Source organism: Myripristis murdjan, chromosome 7, assembly GCF_902150065.1.
Source record: "Myripristis murdjan chromosome 7, fMyrMur1.1, whole genome shotgun sequence".
In the NCBI taxonomy this organism is placed as follows: domain Eukaryota; kingdom Metazoa; phylum Chordata; class Actinopteri; order Holocentriformes; family Holocentridae; genus Myripristis; species Myripristis murdjan.
The window spans coordinates 21,024,888-21,047,372 of record NC_043986.1 but is presented as its reverse complement, the minus strand read 5'-3'; the positions used below and the strand labels follow the sequence as shown (position 1 = coordinate 21,047,372).

The 22,485-nt window shown below is 41.4% G+C and overlaps 1 protein-coding gene across 4 annotated transcripts; it reads left to right on the top strand.

The window, feature by feature from the left end:
* Nucleotides 1-321: 321 nt before the first annotated feature.
* bltp3a (bridge-like lipid transfer protein family member 3A) lies at nt 322-22,473 on the top strand. 4 transcript variants are annotated; one of them, XM_030055348.1, is made up of 21 exons: nt 322-528; nt 5,132-5,294; nt 6,257-6,295; nt 6,574-6,665; nt 6,798-6,987; nt 7,415-7,555; nt 7,715-7,885; nt 8,493-8,673; nt 8,873-8,959; nt 9,585-9,755; nt 12,434-12,573; nt 13,131-13,272; nt 13,416-13,609; nt 13,765-14,981; nt 15,219-15,403; nt 15,489-15,634; nt 15,901-16,051; nt 17,216-17,481; nt 17,740-17,848; nt 18,041-18,141; nt 19,379-22,473. In XM_030055348.1, exons 1-21 carry the CDS (start codon nt 485-487, stop codon nt 19,493-19,495), a joined length of 4,047 nt encoding a protein of 1,348 aa, XP_029911208.1. In that variant the 5' UTR covers nt 322-484; the 3' UTR covers nt 19,496-22,473. The 4 variants fall into 4 exon arrangements, with proteins under 4 accessions (XP_029911208.1, XP_029911207.1, XP_029911211.1 ...); XM_030055347.1 differs by having other exon boundaries at nt 18,038-18,141; XM_030055351.1 differs by lacking the exon at nt 19,379-22,473 and adding an exon at nt 18,674-18,788.
* The last annotated feature ends 12 nt before the right edge of the window (nt 22,474-22,485 follow it).

Genomic DNA, 22,485 nt, shown 5'->3' with positions numbered 1-22,485 from the left:
GGAAGGAGGTGGCTTAGTGTGCAGCAGCAATCTGTGCAAATGAAAGCAGGCTTTGTAACGCGATACCCCATGCATTTTCTCCATACGTTTACCGACAAACAACTATGTTATGATTTTTTACTGCGGATGTAATAATATTTATATTTGCTGTCGTCACTATTTTATTAATAATACAACGGCCACTGAGATATTTTTGCCTGAGTCGTGGGATTTTCTTCACCACATCCCACTGGGTGTTCCCGAGAAGATCCAGCAGATGGCACCGTGTGTTTAAGAGTGTGTGTCCCGGAGGGGTGCGGGGTCAGTCGGCTGTCCGGCGGCGGAGGAGGCCGGTGACGTCCGTCCCCCTGCCAGGTTCCAGCAGTGCGGAGGCTAGCAAGATGCTACTTGGAGCACCGTGTGCTTTACTGAGACACCCGCAGGCTTGTACCATGTGTATTTGAGTAAAAGGCTGCTGACATTTTCGATACCGACAGAGGCAGAAATGGCCGGGATAATTAAGAAGCAAATTCTGAAACATTTGTCCAGGTAAGTGCCATCTTTGGCTGTGCCTCTTAGCTAACTAGCCCACCTGGCTTATGTTTACGTTAGTTAACGCAACTGAGCTAGCGTAGTTAGCTAGCATTTCTACCAAGATTTCCCACACTACCAGCTAGTTAAACGTTACATAACACAGCAGACTGAAGAGAGTAGATAACTCGATAGAGATGGTGAACGCAGCAAATCACCTTGACCTGTTTACATGTGTGTTTTCAGTAGTCTTGTAGGCTCTGGTAAGCTCCTAAAGCCCCCCCATCACGCTTAAAAGAGGTCTGCCCTTAAACCCAGGGTCCTCTTTTGGACTGCCATAGCATCCAGTTGTCTAGGGCCTTAAACATTAATAGGAACCTGGAACTGAAATATAGCAAAAGGAAGAACCATGCTTTCTCATTTTTAGTTGAAAGCTTCTCATTGCTCCACTGAAGTGCTTTTAGACTAGAAAGGGTTCCCAGGTTGAACAGCTAGAATTCAGCTAAATGTGAAAATTGAATTGTCTTAACGGTTAGATCTATCTATCTATCTATCTATCTATCTATCAATCTATCAATCTACGTACATATAAATATATGACAGGGGGGGAAATCAGGATGAAACTTTGGGGTCTCTGCAAGAAATTCCTGCCACCAGAAAGATTTACAAATACCAAAGGTGAACGTGAGATACCTATTACAGGGCGTAGCCTAATGCCTGGTATAAATCCTTAACAATAATATATCCTACACATTAGGGATATCTTTGAGAGAGAGGGAAAAATTAATATCTTACAGGAACTGTGACAGTTCTAGTTTTAGCTTTTACAGATTTATGCTTTTGGCGTGCACTGAAAACTAGTGTTAGAAACCACAACAGTTAGAAAAAGAGTGTTATATTGAATATGTATATTTATGTATTCTATTGAGTCTTGACTGGAAAAGGTAGTGATTATTCAGTCATGTGTATTCTGTTTTTGGGCCTAGTTGTAGGCAGAAAGATCCATAAACACATCCTCAGCTGAATTTTACTGCAGTTTAAGCTTCAAAAGATAGGAAAGGAAACAAGATAAGATAAGATAAGCCTGTATGAGTCCCACCATGGGAAATTCATAGTGCTGCAGCAGCAACAATGATTGAAGATAGGAAAATATAGACAAAATGAAATATAAATAAGACTAAAAATTATTGAATGTTAATTAAATGCTTCCCTAAATTCCTGAATGTTAAGGCCTTCAGTGTTTTTTTTAGAAGATGCTCTCATAATTTGAAGTTGTCTGTTATCATATAAACTAACTGGTCTACTCAAGATGTACACTATAACCTTGCACGATGACACTCCTGATCTTAAATTAAATGTAATTAAATGCAAAATACAGGTTCCAGGGCAGGACTCCACATTTCACTCAGGCTATCACGTTTTGTATTCTCTTTTTAATCAGCTCCTCTTAGTTGTTAACATGATAAAATCAACTGTGATGAAATCATTTTGTGAGCTTTGCAAATCTGAGGGTACCATCTGTAGTCTGATCACTGGTGTTAAAAAGAGTGCCAAGTTCAAATAGAGTCTGAATATTCATCAGCATCTGTTGCCACAAAATAGTAGATGTGGCTGTAGTGACGCCTGGGTTGTAAACCAAAGCTGTTTTTTATTATGACACAAATAATCAGTTTGTTTTGTAATGCTTGAAATGAAGCAATTTTCAGAATTTGCAGTCCAGGTATTCCTGAAAGTACAATGCATTGTTTGAAAGGCTATCTGGGAGCATATTTCATACCTGGAGTAATACAGCTTGCTTAATATAGAAAGGGCTTATATTAATAAACTCATTCAAAATGAGTAGAAACACATTACAATAAAGACAATAACATACATAGAACTTAAAAAGGAAACAATCAAATTCAAAAAATCAAAAGCACATAAAAGATGATAATGTATAAGCACATGAAACTCCTTAATTTTACTTGTGTTTTATAATTGTTTGCTACTGGTGCCATTCTTTACTTTAAAAAAAAAAACATGGTTTAATAAAAGCAGACAGCAGTTGTAGCTGTAGGCCTGCGTGCTATTCCAAACGTGTGCACAATCACTGGAGAGACATTTTGTTAAGTGGTCCACTTAAGTCTTGAATTTGTCACATTGGTTAAATACAGTATACAAAGGAACAAATAGACTTTACACAATATTGATACAGCAAGGCAGCTCTCAATGAATTTAGAAGAACTAGGAGCAACATGACCTTGGTTTCTCTGCGCTAGCTTTGAGATCTGTTATCGCATAAATGGAAAAAAAAAAAAAAAAAAAACTGCCTTCAGCAAAGATGAAGACTAGATCTCAAACTGATGTAGGCCTATTTTGTAGGTATTTACAGAATTTGTCTTGAATCAGCAAAGTGATTTTAGGGCTGTGGATGATGCTGTGACTGAGTCAGCAGTGCTTTAGGGTCAGATATGCAAAGCTTGTAGTAAGTGACAATCTCAACACTCTGTCAGCAGCTTGTGCCAATCTTACGTCTGCAGTACATAGTCAAATATATTGCAGTCATCTTCAGTATCTTCTCTAGCATTGACTCTGTGGCTTTTTTTCCACACCTGGTTTCACTTCCTTTAAATGGTGTGCCACTGCCCAGGAGATACATGGCCTGCTGTGTGTCTACCCCCCACCCCCCCACACACACACCCCCTCTGTTTTGTAAGTTGTATTGCTACAGTCCTTGTTGTGTTCTCTATTGTTACATGTTTGGCAGTACTGACTGTTGGTAAGACATTTATTTGAATGGGAAAACAATGTTGAAATCTGTTAAAAAGGTCTTTCTTGTGCCAGCTGAGTGGGGTAAAGGCCAGACTTGACTTATTGCCTGGACTAAAACAGAGTTTTTTCATAGACTGCTGCATATTTGTTTCCTCTCTGCTGAATAATTTAAATATTTATTTGCAGTAGATGGGCACACAGTGGACACATAGATAAGCAAACATATTGATGTTTTGGACCACAGCTTGTTTTCTGTAATGGGAATGGGGGCATTTTTAATACACTGTTTTCAGCTACCATGTATGTTCTTGATATTTCTTTGTAATCTGCTAAATCAGTGACTTCTCTGTCCTCATCTTTGGCTGCATTCATGTTATGTTGTTTTAAGACATAGTCTTCTTTCAGTTCATCATACTTCTTTCCTCAGACGGGATGATGACATAATCAAATCAGCAGTCCTAGCCAAGCATGCAATGCATCCCTGCTTGTTGCAAAAATCTTCATGATATGGATCACAAGAAAGTGTCCAGCTACTGTATAGGTTTGCTCCAAACACACAAACTTAGCCTGAAGCTTAAATTAGACTTCTTCACCCCACTGAGGGGTTGCTGGTTGTAAATTAACCACTGTGAGAGTGAACCTTTTTCTGCTAATCTTTGAAAGACATTTTTGTTGGTTTTTGATAGTAAAACCAAGAAATTGTGCTCCAAGCCAAGTTTCTACAGTAGCATTTATTTTGAGGTCTTTGCTCTGGAATTTCTGACCTCCTTAAACCAAACTAATCTTAACAATTGGCTCTCTGTTGGCTAGTTTTACAAATGCAAGTGCTGCCATAGCCTTTGCTTTAATGTAGCTCTAACCCATTCAGCTTTGTATTCTGTTGTATCTGCTGAAGGCAAAGTGTTGTACAGGCTACCCCAAGCTATTTTTCAATATGTGAACACACTATATAAGTTAGCTAAATTCTTCACGATCAAACCAGACTTGAAGAACATGGGAGTAATGTGAAATGTTGGTATGGGGAAAGTAATTGCCCGGGCATTGCCCATTACAGAAGGTCTGCTCAAACCTTATTTTAACAAGATAGCCATTGTGATCAAAATTGATCAAGGAGTAGTAGTAGTAGTTTTGGTGCTATTGTTCTCTATTTAGGCTGATGAACAGCTGGCATGTGTAAGTTTTGACTGGCTTGTCAGGTTTAGTGACTGCAACAAGTAATCAGGCCTAATAACATTAAACTTTTGGGATTACGTGCCTTTGACCACTTGGCGCACATTCACATAATGATCTTATTAGTTTAATTTATGCCATTAACCTGCGGAGCTATGAGTCATATTCTGTAGGCCTTTTGTTTGGCCTTTAGGTAACAGCTTTGTCAGCAGTGTTTCTGTGCTTGTCTCTGTCATTTCAAAGGCATGTCTCATAACATTGTCACGGCATATTTGCAGTGGGATACGTAACAAGTCAGTTTGATCCAGCTGTAGCCGGCTTCACTACCTTCTGTGCGTGTGGTTGTAGTCTTTTCCTGGCAGCCAGAATTATATTAGCACCTGTGGAGAGGTTAAGCCAGATGGAGAGTGCTGCTGTGAGGATCTAGCCAGGAGGCTGCTCCGACTCCCCAGGATGACTCATTCTGCTGCAACACTTTTCAATTAGAGCACAACTCCTGGGTCTAACCTAGCTTAACTAAGCTTCATCATTCAATATTCTTTTGTTTTGTCTCGCATGATCAGTGAAGTATACCTCCTAAAATATCTGGGGTTTCCCCTAGTAAAGCCTATCTGAAACATGCCTTTCTTGATATAGGATGGGTTTCCCCCCCTTAATTTCCATCTGCCATAATAAAATATGACCTCATATCTTTCCCCAGGTTCACAAAGAATCTCTCCCCAGACAAGATCAACCTGAGTACGTTGAAGGGGGAGGGGCAGCTGTCTAACCTGGAGCTGGATGAGGAGGTTCTGCAGAACATGCTCGACCTGCCTACCTGGCTTGCTGTCACTCGGGTCTACTGCAACAAAGCGGCCATCAGGGTATGACATCAACTAGTCAAACCGCATTGGGTAGCTCATCTGGTAACCTCGCAAATCCAAAGCTGGGGCAGAAAACAGAAATACATAATCCATGTCCTTTTAGTAATTGTCTCATATTGAAAAAAAAAACTGACTGAAAAAAAAAAACATTATTCAGTCGATTAACTTTGAAGAGGTTGCAGTTTTCTGAATTTCAGGGTATGTTAAGTACGTAGAGCCATTAGAGCCATAGAGGAAATGAGCAGTGGCAGCACCACACTGATAAGCATTACCTAGACACACTGCTGAGGTCTGTTTTCTTCAGACCACCACTGGCTGTTAGATAACAGAGAGGTAAGCCATGATGCAGAGAGACACGAAAGGAAAGAGGCTACAGAGATCCTGCAAGATTTGGGCGGGCGCTGGACTTTGATCTTACTGGGTGGCTTGTATTTTGCCCAAATCTTTCTCTTAGTGACGATTTAAACCGAAACAGCATTTAGTTACATTATCAACACTGTTTACCATTTAAAACAGTGAGAAGTTTGTTGTAGTTAGACATAATTTTGAAAATGCAGAGGTTCGTATTGGTGTTATAGACGACTATTAAATACATAGCACGGTGACAATGGCTGTAAGAGTATAGAGTTTTCTTCAGAGTGCTAACGTATTGTGTTGTGTTGCAGTGAAAACTCCTTTGCCACTGTTTGCCATGCATTCATCTCAAGCCCTAAATATCACAGCTTTTGTAAGTGGAAGTGATGGTACATATTTTAGAATTTTTTTTGCCCTACTATGACATTTTGTCACCAAAATGTGTTAGTATGGCAGGGATGGAGCCATCGTTGTAGCCCATATGGTGATGTTTCTTTGGGGCTCGACTCTTCCACTGACATGTACGCAATGAATCATAAGCATTATGGCAGAATATGGCAAGTCTTTGTGATTGACTCAGTTGTCCAATGCTGTCTCGTCTTTTTCAGATACAATGGACAAAGTTGAAAACAAGCCCCATCTGCTTGGTAACAATGATAATTTTTATTTTATTTATTTATTTATGTTTTCTTGAGTTAATACACGTGCATTTCTGCAATACTCATTTTTGCCTTCTCTTTTCATGCAACAATAAACTGACACTAGCATTACTCTTACTATTCTCCATGGTTTCTTATACTGCTCTTTAACAAAAGCTATAACAGGATGTGATCTCTGCTGTAATATCACTGGAAAAAGTTAGGTTGTCTATTTCTCTGCTAATAAATATTAAATTGTATGATATTACTGTTTCTTGTGTGTCCAGTTCTTGGATAAGGTAGAGGTAGAAATGAGGACATGTGAAGAGCCACGCCCGCCTAATGGACCCTCCCCTATAGCTATCACAGCAGGCCAGAGGTAAGCCTTTGTAATTGTGGCACTTTTGTCTTAAAACCTTAAAATCAATTAGCCAATGACATATTTGCTGTCTGCCCCATACATGGTCAACCCATTGACTTTACTTATGTTCATACTGGATGTTAATTACAGCGAGTACGGCTTTGCAGAGAAGGTGGTGGAGGGCATGTCTGTTATCATCAACTCCATTACTATCAAGGTACAAGCCCGCGCCTTCCATGCCTCCTTTGAACTCTGGCAGCTACAAGGAAACAGCCTCAACCCCAAATGGCAACGTAGTGACCTCCGCTACACCCGCATCACTGACCCCAAGAGAGGAGAGGTACTATGCAAAAGTGTTTTTTTTTATGAGTCATCCAGACCACTGTCTGGATCAATGTAATGCCTAGCTATTATGCAATGTTCCTGCCTCAGGAACAATTTCTGTTCATTGGGCCTGCAGTAAATCACTTAATCAGGTCAATTGTTTTGGTCTTTATCAGCTGCAGTGACTCCATGTTGGGATGTCTGACTTCTCTAAACGAGATCTTGTAATCCACTTAAGAGGACATACATCTGTTTGCCAGTGGCTGACCTTTTTATCTGTGCTTTTGGTTTGTCTCAGAAAACATTTGCCTTGACACCACAGTACCAGTCCTGGCATATAAGTGCAGGAAGATGGTGTGTATGTGTTTGTGTGTCTCTCTGTCTGTCAGTGTGTGATCACACAGAGAGGTGGGTGGTTTGATTTAATGTGTTCTCTCACTCAGGTGTTGACATTCAAGGAAATTAACTGGCAGAGTTTACGTATCGAAGCTGACGCCATAGAGAGTGAAGACCAGGACCTGGGTAGCACGCCATTACGCCTCATCACCAACCAGGGACGCATTCGCATCGCTCTCAAACGCAGAGTAAGACCAGATCACAGATTTTCTGCCATTCACTGAAATTCTCAAAAAATGTGAATATTAATCATCATAAAAAGTTGAGACACAACTATGTGTCATGCTTGTTTAAAGATCATGAACACATTTGGAAATTATTTTGAGGATGTTATTTTGTCAATGCAGGTCAAGGACTGCAATGTTCTGGCATCCAAGCTCCTTTTCATTCTGGACGACCTGTTATGGGTGCTGACGGATTCTCAACTCAAAGCTATCATCCATTATGCCAAATCTCTCAGCGAGGCTATGGAGAAGTCTGCCCAGCAGAGGAAGAGCATGACTGCTGAGTCCCTGCAGGTCCTGCCCCCATTCTGTCTTCTTTATTTATGTTTTCACAATAAATCGAGAGGCTGCAAGGCTTCTTGATATGTTTTAAAGGAAAAAACATGGAGAATGTCAAACTTAAAACATCTAAATTCCATTTTTTTATACCTTGGATTTATTAATTCTCCTAGAACTTTTCACAACCTGGGCTTAATTAATTGAAATATTTATTAATAAACAATAATATTAATAATATTACAATATTATAATTACAGTATCATTAAAATAGTTCATAAGGGTTTTTAAAAGTGCCATAGAAATATTACTACTACCATTTCTAATAATAATAATTAGTTATTGTTGTTTCTTTTTGTGATTACTAATGTTACAGCACAAGAACATAAAACAATGTAACTTGAAAACTACTCTCTCTCCAGTATGCCTCTTGAGTTGTCATATTACTTCTTAGTGTACACAATTTAATTGCTTTGCAACATGCTTGAACAACTCTTTGTGTGATACTGTCTCTGTATTTGTGGCATATAAGGCAGTTTTTTTTAAGACTTGTATTGCAGAACATTTTTAGTTTTTGTTAAATCTTAGTTTGTCATCTAGATCATCTGCCTCTTCTGTCTTTCAGACGGCTCCTCCGTCTCCTGGTATCCATACCCTGTGGTCAGAGGCCCCTCCCCCTCCTGCTGGCACCCCCAGCAACCTCAGTCAGTACTTTGAGCTCTATGATGTGAAGGAGTCCTCATATCACACCTTCATATCCCGCTTAGATTTGCACATATGCAACGACAGTTCGTCAGAAGACTCAGGTTAGTTGGATAAGTAAACATACAGAATATCATTAAAATAACTGGCACATAGCTCAAGGGGTGGATGCAAGTCATTTTCAGATTAAAAGTAAAATAGTGTACTCAAAATAATCTATAAAAATATGACAATTTGTAACGCATTTGAACCTCGATTATCCTCAGAGCTGAAATTTAATCTCTGTCATGTGATCTTACACAGATGAGCCTCCCCCACCAGGCTCACAGGGTGCCATGCAGCTGACTTTTAGGAAGCTGGGTTTTGACTACTATCCCATCCACAGGCCTGGTGAGTCTGATTACTGGTCCTTTCAGCTTTCATGCTTGTAATTGAACTGCTGTTTACCCCGGTGCTCTTCAGTGCTCCCACTGAAACCACAGCATTCACGCAGGATTGACTGTAAAAGAAGGATTACTATTCAAGCAGACTAATGGCTTGGGAGAGCGTGCCTAGTGCCATTATTCTCTGAGGAATTCCCGAACTGTTGAATGTAGAGCACCAGAATTGCCCCTGGACCTCACAATCCCACTAGTACTTACTGTAACATTATTACATGGTAATTGTTTTACAGGTTTTTGGTATGATTGCACCAGCTGGTTTGATGAAACTTTGTACTGCTAATTGAGGCAAATGGACTAAAAATAAATACATGTATCAGTTGATTATAATAATCACATGCAAAGCACTTTATTGCATTTCAAAGCTAAAAATAGAGTCAAAACAATGTAATAAAACTAGTGACATAAAGGAAAGAGTATAAAATTGAGTTTTAAATGATGAGAAAACATTCTGGGAGCACAAATTCCTCAGGGCCTTCTAAAGCCTTTGTGCCCTGACCATAAAAGCCCACTATCCTTCAGTCTTAAGCCTAAAATACAGCATTACTGCCTTTTTCAATACTGCTGTATTGTAGCCGATGGATGTCGACACTGGGAACGCCACAGTGGAGCCATGGACGCTCAGGCTCAGTGGACTGGGAAACTTCTGCAGGAGTTCCAGAGGAGAACCGAAGCCTCTGGGTTCCCTGGGCCAAACACTGAAGTGCCCCACCCAGCCAAGCACTCCCCTGCAAAGACTGTTCCAGGTATGGATGCAACATTAACATAGCACATTTGACCTTGTTATGACAGTTATGTTTCTTTTGCAACTATCAAACATAATTACATAGATATAGATACATACTGACTCTCTCCTTCCATGAGAGGAATTTAGTTTCCACACTACCAAAACACAGTAAACATTAAAATATACTGACACAGTAAACATAAAAAAATCCACAATAAAACCCAAAAAGTGCATGCGCTACTTTCCTCTCTGTACAATCACTAGTAACTGTACTATTACTGTCATTTTTATACAATATTTATAATGAAGAACTACACTGTATGGACAAAAGTATTGGGCCACCTACACATTCCACCTACAGGAGCTTTTATGACATCTAAATCCACAGTCATTAATATGGAGTTGGTCCCCCTTTGCAGCTATAACAGCTTCCACTCCTCCGGGAAGGCTTTTTTGGAGTGTGTCTGTGGGAATTTCTGCCCATTCATCCAGAAGAGCATTTGTGAGGTCAGACACTGATGTTGGACCAGAGGGCCTGGCTTGCCATCTCCGTTCTAGTTCATCCCAAAGGAGTTAGATGGGGTTGAGGTCAGGGCTCTTTGCAGGCCAGTCAAGTTCTTCCACACCAGACTCACCCAACCATGTCTTTATGGTGCTTGCTTTTTGCAATGGGGCACAGTCGTGCTGGGACAGAAAAGGGCCTTTGCCAAACTGTTCCCACAAAGTTGGAAGCAGAAAATTGTCCAAAATGTCTTGGTAAGCAGCAGCATTAAGATTTCCCTTCACTGGAGCTAAGGGGCCTTGGCCAACCCCAGAAAAACAAGCCTATAGCATTATCCCTCCTCCGCCAAACTTTACAGTTGGCACAATGCAGTCAGGCAGGGAACATTCTCCTGGCATTCGCCAAACGCAGACTCATCCATCAGACCACCAGATAGAGAAGCGTGATTTGTCACTCCACAGAACACGTTTCCACTGCTCCAGTGGAAACGTGTTGTGTAATACGCAGTATTCTGTAATACTGGGTAATACGCAGTATTCTGTAATACTGGGTATTACAGAACAGTAGAGGCGTGCTTTACACCACTCCATCTGACACTTGGCATTGTGCTTGGTGATGTAAGGCTTGCATGCGGCTGCTTGGCCATGGAAACCCATGCAATGAAGCTCCTGGTGCACAGTTTTTGTGCTGATGTTAATGCCAGAGGAGGTTTGGAGCTCTGCAGTTATTGAGTCAGCAGAGCATTGGCCACTTTTACGCACTATGTGCCTGAGCACTCAGCGACCCAGCTCTGTAACTTTACGTGGTGGTACCACTTGGTGGCTGAGTTGCTGTGGCTCCTAAACGCTTCCACTTTGCAATAATGGCACTTACAGTTAGTTGATAGTGAATATCTAGGAGGGAAGAGATTTCACCACCTGACTTGTTGCAACGTTGACATCCTATTACATTACTATTACAGTACCACACTGGAATTCACTGACTACGTTTACATGCACACCATATTCCGGTTCGGCTCAATATTCCGGTTAAGGTAACTGTGCTGCGGCAACTGGAATATTCCGTTTACATGTCACTTGGCATGCCCCCGTGTTTCGGCATATTCCACTCTCTTATGTAATGCGACACTCAGCTGCGGGGGGCAGCAGCACACGTATAGGCGTCTGGTCTGCTGGAAGTACAGACGAAGAAGTTTTCTTCAACGTCTTCTTCTTTTTCTTCTTCTGCTGTCGCTAGTTCTATGTTTTCTCCCATCGATATCCTCCATGATATTTAAATCTTTCATTAGCTGAAGGCAGACTGCAGTCTCCTGGCTCTTGCTGCTGTTTGCCATGCCTTTTTCCCCGCTTGCAGTAACCATAGCAACAAAGACGCCACAGAATTCCTTGCCAGTCGTGCATGCACAGTCGTGACTGAATATTCCAGTTCGGGGCATTTTCCGACTAAGGTGTTTACATGCCACAGTATTCCGGTTGGAACAGGCATATGCCAGGGGTCTTATTCGGAATTCTCTCCAACCGGAATATTGCGAATATTCCGGTTAATACAGGAATAAGGTGTGCATGTAAACGTGCTCACTGAGCTCTTTAAAATGAGCTATTCTTTGACAAATGTTAGTAAGGGCAGACTGCATGGCTAGGTGCTTGATTTTATACACCTGTGGCAATGAATTCAATGATTAAGAGGTGTGTCCCAGTACTTTTTTCCATATAGTGTACTTATAAGCTGAATTGAAATTGATGGTAGTAAAATTTGGCAATTTCAAAAGATTTACACAAGCTTTGAAGCTATGTGGTGTTGACTGGTTACATAACTGTTTCTGGATTTCATACATCTAAGCACACAAATTCCTCTAAACCACTGACTGGAAGTTTTCATCTGTGTGTAATAAAAAAAAAAAAAAAAAAAAAAAAAAGTAATTTAGAGAGCTGATTCAAAAATGAAAAAAAAGAAAAGAAAACCTGTCCATTTGACTGTTTAGCACCGTTTTAGTGATTTATGTTCACCCGTGGAGGTGGCCTTGTATATTCTTGTCGATGTTATATTTCTATTTCTGGTTTTATTCTTTGCCCATATACAGGATAAGAATCCAACAATCACTGCCTGTGATTTAGGTAGGAAACATAATTGCCTCATATGGTTGAGGCTGCCTTTGATTGCCCTTCAATGATTTTTGTCGTATATGCATATTTTAGATGTGCAGGCCAGTCCCAAGTCAACCCCCTCTGACAAAGAGGGGGCGTCCAGCCGGAACTCAGCTATGCCAGGAACACCCCTGAAGAGGCTGCGCTCTAGCTGTGTGGTGGTCAGGATGGATGATCTGGACATTCACCAGGCAAGTTTTCAGTATCAGCTTGTCCTGTCAAATCTAATTGTTCTGTAATTCATCACTTTCTTTTAAAGTTTGAAGTATCTCAGTAATACCACAGCAAGAATAGATTAACATTTTACACCTCAAAACACTGGGCTGCTCCATCGCCTTTCGTGTGAGATGGAGAAAACCCCTGCCATTTCAAATTACACTCTTGCTGCTTTTGTTTTCACTTTTGACATTTTTACATTTTTCATCGTAAGAGGGTGTGACATTACCAAGGTTATTTTTAAGTTTAAGATCCTTGTACTTCCCCATTTGGTAGTAGTAGAAGAGAAACCCATGGGAAATTTACATGTCTGGCTCTCTAATTCCATCTTGTGACAGGAAATAGGTGATGTTTTGATGTCAGCACTTTAGTTTCTTTTTGAGCAATATGTGATTTCATCTCAGTCCATGATTACTGTCATTATTCTGCTTGTTTTAGTGTTTTGAATGAGAAAAATGCCTGCAATTGAAGAATCAAATCCAATACGGAATGACAGTTGTCATCACTGTTACCTGTTCACCTCCATATTCAGGTGTCTACAGGGGGACGTCATAATAAGAAAACCCAGTCTTTAATATCCTGTAACCGCAAAGTGCAGAACCTGCCAGACAATGTGCCAGCAATCCATCTGCAGTTCACTGAATACTACTTTCCTGATAACCCCAGTTTTTCAGGTATGGGTGAAACAGATACCACATTTCCTCTTAATTTTGGGGCTCTTGATCTTCTTGGGCAAGAAAAGTCACAACAGATTACTGCACTAATGGCCTTTTGCCCTGTACTATCATCTCCTTTTCCCTTTTGTTCCCTCCTTAAGTGCCCACCTCAAACCTCTATGCCCAACTGAACAGCCTCCAGGTGTGTGTGGACCCAACCAGTGTGCTGTGGATCAATCTATTTTCTAGAGGTCTACTGCACACTCTGGACCAGGTCAAAGCTTTCTACCATTTGCAGGACAGCAGCAAGGCTGAAGAGCATGTGGATATCCGCATGGACGCTGCTCAACTCAAGGTGAAAATGAAAGATAATAAAAACTGACCAACATGTGACAACAGTTAAGGGATTTAGGACATACTCGTATGTCCTAGACGTATATAGTCTAATGTAAAATATGTTATTATTTGGTTTGTATGCAGGGATTTAAGTTGTTTTGTTTCTTTCTATAGTTGATAATTCCCTTGGATTCTTCTATCTTGGATCACCCGGAGCGACCCCGTTCCCTTTGTGTTACTGTACCCCAGATGACTCTTAGCAACACCCGCCATTCCCCCCATGGCACCAGAGCTGACCTCAACAGCATCTATAGTAGCTTTGCCACTTGCCCCTTCTTCCAGCTGTCACCCCCCTGCCCTTTTCCCAGGGACAGCAGTGCCTTTCACCCCCTTCCCTCCACCTTCCTCCAGCACTCTCAAGAGATGGAACCCCAACCTCTGACAGGGAAGCAGCTTCGGTCACAGGACATCTGGTCTCTCAGTCTGTCTCGGGTGACCCTGGGCTTTGATGGAGCTCGGCGCTGCCCGAAAGGCAGAACCCAGCCCTTCATTGAGCCCTTTGCCATGTCTGTGTGGATGTGCCGGCCCTCTGCCTTTAGTTGTGGTTCATCCTCCTCCCCTACTAGTCCCAGCAGAGCCCAGCAGCTTTCTTCAGAGCAGGAGCCTTCTCTGGCTACCATCCACTTCCTGGCCCAAGCAGTCACTCCAGTGAAGATCTGGCTCAACCACTATCAATATGTAGCCCTGCTTAGGATGAAGGATGCCATGGCCCGCTTGGGGGAAGAGCTGGGTCGGGACACACGGCATGCTAAGCAAGCCCATGGACAGCAGACAAAGCCTACCACGGTGTGTCTTGCCTTCCTTGTGGACTCAGTGGAAATTGGGCTTCTGTTGCCACCAGCCTCCACTGAGCCAGAGGAGGAGGTCCCCCACACTCCAGAGACAGATAGCCCCAGCATAACAGACTCTGACACATCCCCCACTCATCACTCTGCCGATCAAGGGGTCCTAGAAGACAGCGGGATAGGAAATGGCATCACTTCCATCAATACAGCCGTCACTGGGTTTGATCAAGATGAACAAGACGGGGTTGTGGAGGAGGCCTGTGAGGCTGTTGAGGAGGGGCTGGAAGGGGTAATAACACAAGAGGATGCTCCTATCCTCTCACCTCCCCTCTCTCCTGGACATCCCCCTAGCCTGTCCCGGGACCCATCCACCTTTAGCTTAGAAGGAGAGCTGTCCAGTGCCATTAATGCCACCAAGGATGTGACCAAAGATGCCATCAGTGCCTCTCTGGATCTGACTAAAGGGGCGTTCTCCATAACTAAAGACGCCTTCAGCATGCTGAGTCGTGGCTCAGGGATGAGCAAACTATTCACTCCACAGGCAAAGTAAGTCCCATTGCCCTCCTGCTGGGTTGTTGGCACATAGTAGTCTGCATTAGTCTGGAGCCCATACGGAGCACCACATGCTTTTACTGGCTGCCCCTTACCACTCAGTGTGTGTGTGTGTGTGTGTGTGTGTGTGTGTGTGTGTGTGTGTGTGTGTGTGTGTGTGTGTGTGTGTGTGTGTGTGTGTGTGTGTGTGCGCGCGTCCGCGCGCGCGTGCACTTGTGTGCATGCTTTTAGGGAACATGTCCTGCGCTCAGAGGAGTCATCCCCCTCCCAGGCTGCCAGCATACGCCTCCAATCTATGAAGCAGTCACCTTCCCAGCATTCCTTTGATAGTGCTATCTTGGATGGCAGCCTGCCTGATGAAAACCTCTCTGTGGACAGCGATGCCAGTGACAACTTTGTTGTCCTCATGGACTCAGGTGTGTACAGCACAATCTCTTGCAGTTTTCAAAGACATGATTCGGAATTGTACATGTTACACAGAAGTTTATATTGTGGTTACAGAGTCAGGGATGGAGTCCATGCATCCCAACAGCACTCCAGTCCCAGTGGCCAGTCATGGCAGTCCTGCCCCGGGGACAGAGGGAGGTTCATCAGCTGACCTCAGCAGCTCCCTGTCCCAAAGTACAGAGGACATGACTCAGGATATAGTGAGTTATTATGCTTGTATGAATTGGATGGATATTTTTGTCAAATAATAATAATAATAATAATAATAATAATAAGCTATTAAAACCTGCTGTGGAGTGAGACTGCTTTTGTTGAATAATGGAATTTTGAAAGAAATATTCAAGAGATATTCAAGAAAAAATATTTTGCTCATTTCTATTAAGTCATTCATAATTTTGCAATGTTAATAATAAAAAGAACAAATCTAATTTAAATGTCATCTTATTATGTTGTTCTGTCATTGCAGTCTTGTGTGTTGTTGCTGGTCCTGAATGGGATAGCTTCTATCATGGAAGTGAAGGGAGAAGACCAAGTGATGGCCCTAGAGGCCCAGAATCTCAAACCCATGCAGATCGGCAATGTCAGGGTATCAGAGCTGCTGGCTGGTCTTATACAAGGTAACCTTGGGTTCCTGTTTCCATGCCCAACCTTTATGAACATACTCTTGGAAAATTGGAACAGGCCTCCTCCTCCTTGTTTGACTCCAGTTACCTCATTTTTGGTTTTTTTACATTGTCCATGTACTTCTATTATCTCACCTGTCCTTTCTTCGCTATCCAGAGGCTTTTGATGGTAGTGTAGCAAAACAATATTCAGTATGTGGTCACAACAGGGGATGGAGGGCATGACTGTTCACTATGTAGGCTTAAGTACTCTATGAATTACCTCTTATGTTGCATAAGATGTCTGCCAAAAAGAATGTAGCTATTGCTTTATTGTATGAAGGGTGGAACTCACAAAAATGAAAGGATAAAAATATAGCTGATAAATGATGTTGACATAACATGGTTGTTGATAGGTTTGAATGAATTATCGGTCATTGCACATGTTGAACAATAAAGGCTCTCGACAGTGAACACAATGAAGGAAGGAGTGATTTGACTGAGTTATGGATTAAGGTTGCTTTTGGCTGGTAGTGCACATAAAAATTAGAAACCTATCCAACCACAGTATAGAAGGTGTACAGGCACTGGAGGTAGTTAATTTCTGTTCAGTTCAACTTTATCATCAGGCTAAAAGTCCATTAGAAAAACATTCAACATTATAAACACATAAAACAAACATACACATAAACACATAAAACAAATAAAAAGTGTCTCTTTTTATTAAAGACCGTTATACCATTGTTTCCACAGGCTTGAGTGTTATCGTCACAACGCTAAAACAAGGATTTGACAGCAACATGAAAATGACGTTCTAGGAATCATGCAGTTGAGAAATAAATCTGTTTTTTTATTTATTTATTTATTTTTTCATAATATGCATGTAGAGTTATTATAAGCAACTGGAAGCATATATGTGCTTGCCTTTTTAAGCTTGGCCCACTAGGGAGCAGTATAGAGAGAAGTGCGGTATACTTCTAAAAAGACTTATCTTAACATGGTCTGAACACATGTAGACATGTCAGCTAACACGCTAACCTGTTAGCTTGAACATAGTGGTGTTAAACACATGTTCATTGCATCATCTAAAAACTCTGCCATCTCTTTATGTAGTTATTAGTAGTAATCTTCTTCTTGCGACAGACAGTGAAGGATGTTTTCTATGCTTTCTCTCTCCAGTTCCAGGTGGGCCGGCCCAGGGGCAGGACAGGCAGGGTGTCAGGGACTCTCCAGTGCTATGCATGCGGGCAGAAATGGGCCCATCTGCAGGGCGCCACTGCGCTCTTGCTGAGTCTGTGGGCTTTCTGGAGCTGGGAGTACAGGGCTGCCAAGCAGAGCTGCTGGCCTCCACCATGAACAACTTGGGCCCTTTTCTTGAAGACGAGCTCAGTGCTGATGGCCAGCCAATGAGGATTCATTTGAGTAACATCACCATTACTCTAAAGGTTGGTCTGGGATACTATCAGAATGACTGAACAAGGTGGAGTGTTGGGGTCTGTTCACTTTCAGTTCACAGTGCAAAATGTCATTTGAAACTGCAGGTCATGCTAACGATTTCAGTCTAAATTGTGGTCTTCCTAAATTGACTTAATTGAACTGGCCCAGCCCTTGTTTAGACTGTAGTTCGGTTTGAGGATTAACCAAAAATTGGCAAGGAGTGTTGAAGTTACATACTTAGTTATTGGAATTCCCCTTGTTTCTAGGATGATGGTCCTAAAATCTACCCTACAGCCCCACAGCCTACCCCTGCTACATTTATTGTGGACCAGGTCCTATTAGAGCGTGGCGATGACGGCATCTTCAGACTTAAAGGCAAGCAGAAAATAGAAAGTTTCTATAGAATTGCATGTGGTTACTGTGATGTATTTCACACATTTGGCACTATTTTGGAGACACGCTAAAATGGTTAACTATAAAACCACAAATAACTCAGCACCAATTGTCATAACTTTGAAAACTAAGAACAGAAACTCTTCTTAATATTTGCAATTTTGATTTCAGCAGGTAAAGGTACAGGCCCTAAAGCCTCAGCAGCAGATTCTCTCCAGGTGGCTGGCCTGGAGAACCCAAACAGTTCCTGTTCTGTTCTCAAACAGCAGAGCAAGGTAGGAAAAAGACTCTTTCATGCTTCATCCAACCACATATATAATTCAGCTTAGTGTCTACAGCACAGCCTCAACCCAGGCCACCAACAAACAAAAGGGTGTGTGTGTGTGTGTGTGTGTGTGTGTGTGTGTGGTCAGTTGGTTAAGTATGAAATATCAGGCGTGTTAATGCATAAAGCATTAGATCAACATAAGTGTCACATTGTCTATGGTAATTTTATTAGTTACCAAACCAGCTAATGTGACCAATGAAGTGTTGCATACATATTAAGACACAAGGTTTAAAGTATGTTTCCAAGACATTTTTTCCAAGTATTTTTAAAGAACTTTGAGTAGTCTTGAGACATGCTGTGTAAGTTCAGTCTATTTACCAGTTTCTGCTAAAATGTTATCGGTCAAGTGAAGATATTCAAATCTCACTGCTGTGAGGTTGTACTGCATGTACTTGACCCATGCTTGTCTCATGCTGTAACTGTAGAGGAGTCTGTTTATGTAAACACACATTGCTGCTCCTGTCTGCGTCTCTTGTCAGTTGTAAGACACACCAGGCAGAGATGTGTCTAAGTGTAACGAGTTGTGTAACGGTATCGTATTTACACCTGTTCCGTACATCACAGTCTGATAGGCAGCCACTTGCTGCAGCACCTCACCTCACTCTCACCTGAGCAGGATACACACTAGGCAACTGTCCAGCTCATAGTTGGAGACTGTGTCCACAGCATGCAGAGGGTGTCACAGAGGGTGTCACAAGTCTCTTCAGCTGCTCCTTCTTGTAATGAAGACACAGCCCTCATTTTCACCTCTTCAACTGAAATACTACAGAAATATACAATTTCACTGTGAGCAAATAACCTGTTGCTGTGTTGCACATCGTGAATCACTTTGGACTATGGTGCAGATGGTAATAGTGCTTCAAATCTCATCCATTTCAACCTATGCACATATAACAAATTCAGACACACCTATAAATCTGCATGGATGACTTCATGACCAGTACCTGCAGTTTGCTCAATTTTGACTGTGTTATCATAAGTACATAAGGCAAAAACATGTTAGTATTAGCAAGTTTTAGGTGCGCTAAAACTATATTGCTGTTTTAGTGTCACACTAGATGATGGTTTTTCCTGTGAGTTATTTAAAATGATCAAACAAGATCTTAAGGCTATGCAATTGAACACAACAACTGAAAATTTAGCTTTGGTTGGAACTGACCAGGCTGATAATCCTGCTGTTACAGAGTCAGTCCCTGGAGTCCCAGCTGTCTGATGCCCAGGCTGCTCTGTCCCAAGCCCTCAGCGACAGAGATCTCCTGCTCCTGGAGGTCAGGAAGTATGACCCCACCTTTATTCTATGAGTTACTTTGTCTTCGACCTCTGAACCCATTACTGCCTCTGCCGGGGACGGAGTGATGGGATGTGTCAGGTTGAATGTCAGCAACCAGCAACCATCGTAGACGTGTGTGGACATTGAACAAGAGGACGAATCAAGCTTGTGGGTTTGGATCACCTCCTGCTTGATATATCACACTGTTGTGAGATAACAAAGTAGCCCCTATAAGTATTACTAAAAGAGATACTTATTGAACTAACTCAAAGGTAAATAACTGGTACTGCTGTCATCTGGCAGTCTAGATTCCTTACCACTGTACTAAATATGTATTATGCTGCCATACGGCTATTTCTCATCCACATCAGTATAGACAGTGAAGTTCACCTCATTCACATGGGTTCAGTGTTTGTCTTAGAGCATGCAAGGGTAAATAACATCAAGCTTTATTTCCCCAGTTGTAATTGTTTGTGTATGAGAAACTTTTTTTTTTTTTTTTTTTTTTTTTTTAGAAAAACACATGCCAAAACCTCTTTTTTTACATGCACTACGACACTGCCAGAGAACTGTCAGTCCACCAGTCTTTCCTTCTACGAACCATAACCTGCTGTCAGGCATGCTTTACGAACACTACTGATTTTCTAGTATTATGTCAGCAAGTTTACAGATAAGACACTCATGAAGCTATATAGACTTAGAAATGTAGAATAGGTACATAGGTGTAAAATAATGTAAATCTGTGTGTTCCTTTTATTTGAGAGTACGTAAAAGCGCTGTAAAGTAGTCGTTTGCTGCTGTTGCTTTAGGTTCTTCACAGGTACCGTGTTGCAGACATGTTGTGGAGAGTAGGGAAAGCAAGGCACTTTGGTTGAAAACAGAATTACACTGCTGATATGTAGTGACGGATACATCTCAGTGTCCACCTTATTTGGTTACTGCCTCACCAGGGTGGAACAGTTACACCCGTTTATCTAGTTCTCACCGTTCTCAGAAAACAAGTTGAATCATTCCTTAGTGTTATTCTTCTTCGTATTGTGAAATGTTTGTGATTCTTTGTTACTATGAAACAATGTGCTCTTCAGTTGAATGTCCACTCAAGAGACGCCTTTCCACCTCACCCTCGGCTGTGGAAAACAGCTTACACAGTAACAACAGTATTGTAACTGGTTTAGTATTTAACTTCAAGCTGAAACTATTTAGTCTAAAAAAGCCAGAAAGAAGAATCTCACATACCAGAGGTATGATACATGATCTTAAAACCTTTTCTGTAGCTTAGCAGGAAGCACCCAGGAGTGCTAGCTTCATTTAATTTCCTCCCCATGCATTTATTAGGTGTGTAGGGGTCAGAAATTAGGAACATGAAGTTCAACCTGGATTAAGATTTGTTTCTTTATTTGGATTTGCCAATACTTGTTACTTTTTTGTTTTCTACACTAGATTTATCAGGCTGTGTATTAAAGCCATATTGATCCAAAACAAAATTAATGTTAGTGATGTATGTGTGTGCACAACATGTCATGTAAATTCCCAGATTTACTGGAAAGAGGTTAGAATGTATAGTCTTTTCAGTTTGTGTCACCTCGATGAAAGTATGTCAACTGTCGATTTTATTTATTAAGGAAGGTGCAGATTTGTAGGTCTGTTACATCACTTTTCTTTACTAATCTTTGAACTCTTTTGTGGATTCAGATAGTCATGAATTGGTTCATCAAAAATCAATCAATCTTTAAATATTCAGTTTTGGATTGTTCTGATTTGAGATTGTTGATGTGAATATGTATTTAAAGACCTTTGTCAATCAGTTCCCTTCCACTTCCAAAGCAGTGATGCAGCATTTTGCCCTTGGAAGCTGTTGTCCATTGTCACTGGTGCAAAGCTGTTACAGCTCCAGACATCCACAAGCTTGCATTATTCATTGTTGTCCCAGTGTACTTGGGAGACCACTAGTGGCCACGGCTTGCCACAGCAACACTCCCATTGACAGTATTGTTGTTTTTTTCTGTTTTCATTCTCATTGTGGAATGTAAAATATTTAAGCAATATTCTGTTTCCCCCAAAACCTGAGAAAGAACAATAATGACATATTTCTGACAGAGTAATGAAATACGTCTGGTGGTTAATGGATATCAAAGGAAAACAGTCTACTTATGTGTCAGTTTTCTTTCTGTTACATTTTCTTCTTATCTGCATGTGTGTACTTCCCACGTTGTCATGTTTTATCAGTGTTACAGTGCAGTGGTACTGCCTTTTAACCTCAGTATCACATGAAATGGGCATCTTTTTTTTTGCTATTGACGTTTCTGTTTTGCATGGCCTTAATAGATAGAAATACTGTGGTACGAAACTGAACGTCATATTATGGAAGCAACATCTGCAGTGTGTAAGGCTGGGGTCCAAACTAGCCCTGCCTCAAACTCCACCCTCAGTTAGGCCTCAGTGCCAAGAAGGGTGCCCATTCTGCTGACAAAACTGGTGCTCTAAGCTCCGTCTGCTCATAACCTGTAATGTTACACTTCTTTTGCACTCGAGCAGGCCAGGGTTACCGTAACAACACAACCTTTATGCAGTGTGCCATGTGAAAAGAAGGGGACAGAGTGAGAGTGAAGCAGCACTCATTTCAAGAGACGTGTCTCGTTCTCTCTCTATGAGCGACTTGGCAAAATCTTGAGTCGGTGAGCAGATGCATGTAATGAAATGATTGTGTTGTGGTCTATGCCTTGTGGATTATTTGCACTTGTGTGAAACATTCACTGGAAATTGCACTTGTTTTAATGTGAATCACATCTAAGGGTTGCCGATGAATCCTTGTGAAAAACTTCCTTGATGATGCAAATGTTGGAGGCCCCAGACAGTATTTTTGTCAGTTCTTTAGAATTCCTTTTGTTGAATTTTGTATTATCATCACTTAATTCAATCTAATATAAAACTGGTTCTGTGAACCAAATGTAGTATGTGGGGAAATATTTTAAACAGTGAAAAAATAAATGATAAATTGCTGAACACAACAATACTGTGCTT

What these genes read in the sequence shown, in the direction of transcription:
- bltp3a (XM_030055347.1), top strand. Translation starts at nt 485, where the DNA reads ATGGCCGGGATAATTAAGAAGCAAATTCTGAAACATTTGTCCAG. An exon ending in GCAACAAAGCGGCCATCAGG is followed by an intron (nt 5,295 to 6,256) that starts GTATGACATCAA and finishes CGTCTTTTTCAG; the next exon opens with ATACAATGGACAAAGTTGAA. An exon ending in CAGTTCGTCAGAAGACTCAG is followed by an intron (nt 8,674 to 8,872) that starts GTTAGTTGGATA and finishes GATCTTACACAG; the next exon opens with ATGAGCCTCCCCCACCAGGC.